Source organism: Aplysia californica, unplaced genomic scaffold (assembly GCF_000002075.1).
Source record: "Aplysia californica isolate F4 #8 unplaced genomic scaffold, AplCal3.0 scaffold00554, whole genome shotgun sequence".
NCBI lineage: Eukaryota > Metazoa > Mollusca > Gastropoda > Aplysiida > Aplysiidae > Aplysia > Aplysia californica.
Genome location: NW_004797824.1, coordinates 176,960 through 178,927, shown reverse-complemented (window position 1 = coordinate 178,927; position 1,968 = coordinate 176,960). Strand labels below are relative to the sequence as shown.

At 43.1% G+C, this 1,968-nt stretch overlaps 1 protein-coding gene across 1 annotated transcript in view; it reads left to right on the top strand.

The window, feature by feature from the left end:
* Positions 1 to 1,968, top strand: part of LOC101860598 (multidrug resistance-associated protein 5) — a gene marked incomplete in the record, with an annotated part of 52,588 nt that overhangs the window by 32,110 nt on the left and 18,510 nt on the right. Inside the window, 2 exon segments of the mRNA XM_035971998.1 lie at positions 1,016 to 1,088; positions 1,621 to 1,824. Coding sequence (XP_035827891.1) covers positions 1,016 to 1,088; positions 1,621 to 1,824 — 277 coding nt within the window.

The following is a 1,968-nucleotide window of genomic DNA, read 5'->3' as shown; positions in this document are numbered from 1 at the left end:
GCACAAACACACACACATAGACACACACACACGTACACACAGACACACACACACAGACAGACAGACAGACACACACACACACACACAGACACACACACAGACACACACACACACACACACACACACACAAAGCTAAACCATCTTATACAATGATAAGGACCTCAGAAATGTAGGTTACACTAAATCCGTATGATTGTAATTGTCTGTTTGCTTGTGGAACAAGAAGCACGTGGGCTCACTAAGGGTCTTTTAGTGTAAGGAAAAAACAAGAAAGACAGACAAAGGTATCAAAGGGAAAGAGCAAGTGGGACCCGCCTGTGGGATGCTCCAACCACCTGCGCCCCGCCTAATAATAAGTACTATCTGGTCTGAGTGGGATAGGTCTACAACATCCCTGTAGACAGAGAGACTGGCGGGGGGTATTCAATTTGTAAAAAAAAAAAATAAATAAAAGATAAACCATTTATTCACTTATATAATATAACCTTCCAAAGAAACAAAACAAACCAAAATCAAAACAAAACAAGACGACCAAAAACTCTCACACAAAATCTGCACTCCCGTCTTTTATGGTCCCACGGGGAAGAATCGAAAAATATGCTTCAAACTCGACAAAAGTAAAGGACCACTTGCAAACACTCTCGCAGCACAATCAGGTGAAAAGCAAAATATTTGAAATTTCAAAGATAGTTAATGGAATCATTTCTTAAGAAAATAAATTCAATTTTAGAGTGATGGCGTCACGAACTTAGGCAATATGTCGCTCTGAACAACATTCCTTGCTGTCTTTTTTTGTAGGATTAAAAAATAAATAAATAGGGCTCTCTTTCAAGGTGATCCTTAACTTATGTTAAAGTCTGTATAACCATTGTCCAAATTGTCATTTCCAAGGAACTTAATTACCGTTACAGTCGTTTGTGCAAGAAAAACATCCTTCACCGTATCTCTGAATTTGCAACGTAAAATAGTTAATGAGTAACCCAGGCTTTTCCTCACACCTTTCCCCCTCCCTCAGGTACGATCGCATTATCAAAGCTACGAAACTGGACAAAGACTTTGAAACTTTCAGCGCCGGAGATGAAGTTGAGGTAAGGAAGTCTCTAGCGCTCTTTCATGGTCACTCTAGAGTTCTGTTTGACTATGTAGGTTAGTGTATGGGTTCAATGCCCCAATCAAGAAAGTTAGTTGTATTAGCATATTATTTTAAGAGGTGGGACGTACGAATTAAATGTCAGTGCGATAGGGCAGTTGTATTTGTTTATGATAATGTGGGAATAGAATTGGAAATTGATGTCAGTTTAAAACGTGATGTACAAAGTATGTATCCTTTGCACAAGCTTGGAATGGACTGCTTAAAAACGAGTAACTGAGAGTTGTACACAGTCAGTTTGATACACATGGGACTTTCTGTAACTTTGCTTTCACTGTTTATGTTTATACCCCCTCACCCCCCTCTCTCTCTCTCTCTCTCTCTCTCTCTCTCTCTCTCTCTCTCTCTCTCTGTCTCTCTCTCTGTCTCTCTCTCTCTCTCTCTCTCTCTCTCTCTCTCTCTCTCTCTCTCTCTCTCTCTCCCCCCCCCTCTCTTCATCACCATTCTTGTTTCCCGTCCCGCCTCCACAGATCGGAGACAGGGGTCTGACCCTCTCTGGTGGTCAGAAACAGCGCGTGTGCCTGGCCCGGGCCCTGTACAGCCAGTGTGACGTGTACCTGCTGGACGACCCTCTGTCTGCCGTGGACGTGAACATGGGCAGACACATCTTCGCCCAGTGCATCAAGACCATCCTCCACGACAAGACCATCTTTATGGTCACTCACCACCTGGAGGTAAGACCATAGAATTACATTTCCATCTTACTGGGTGGTTGTGGGTGGGGTCTGTCTGTCTGTCTGTCTGTCTGTCTGTCTATCTGTCTGTCTGTCTGTCTGTCTGTCTGTCTGTCTGTCTGTCTGTCTGTCTGTCTGTCGTCT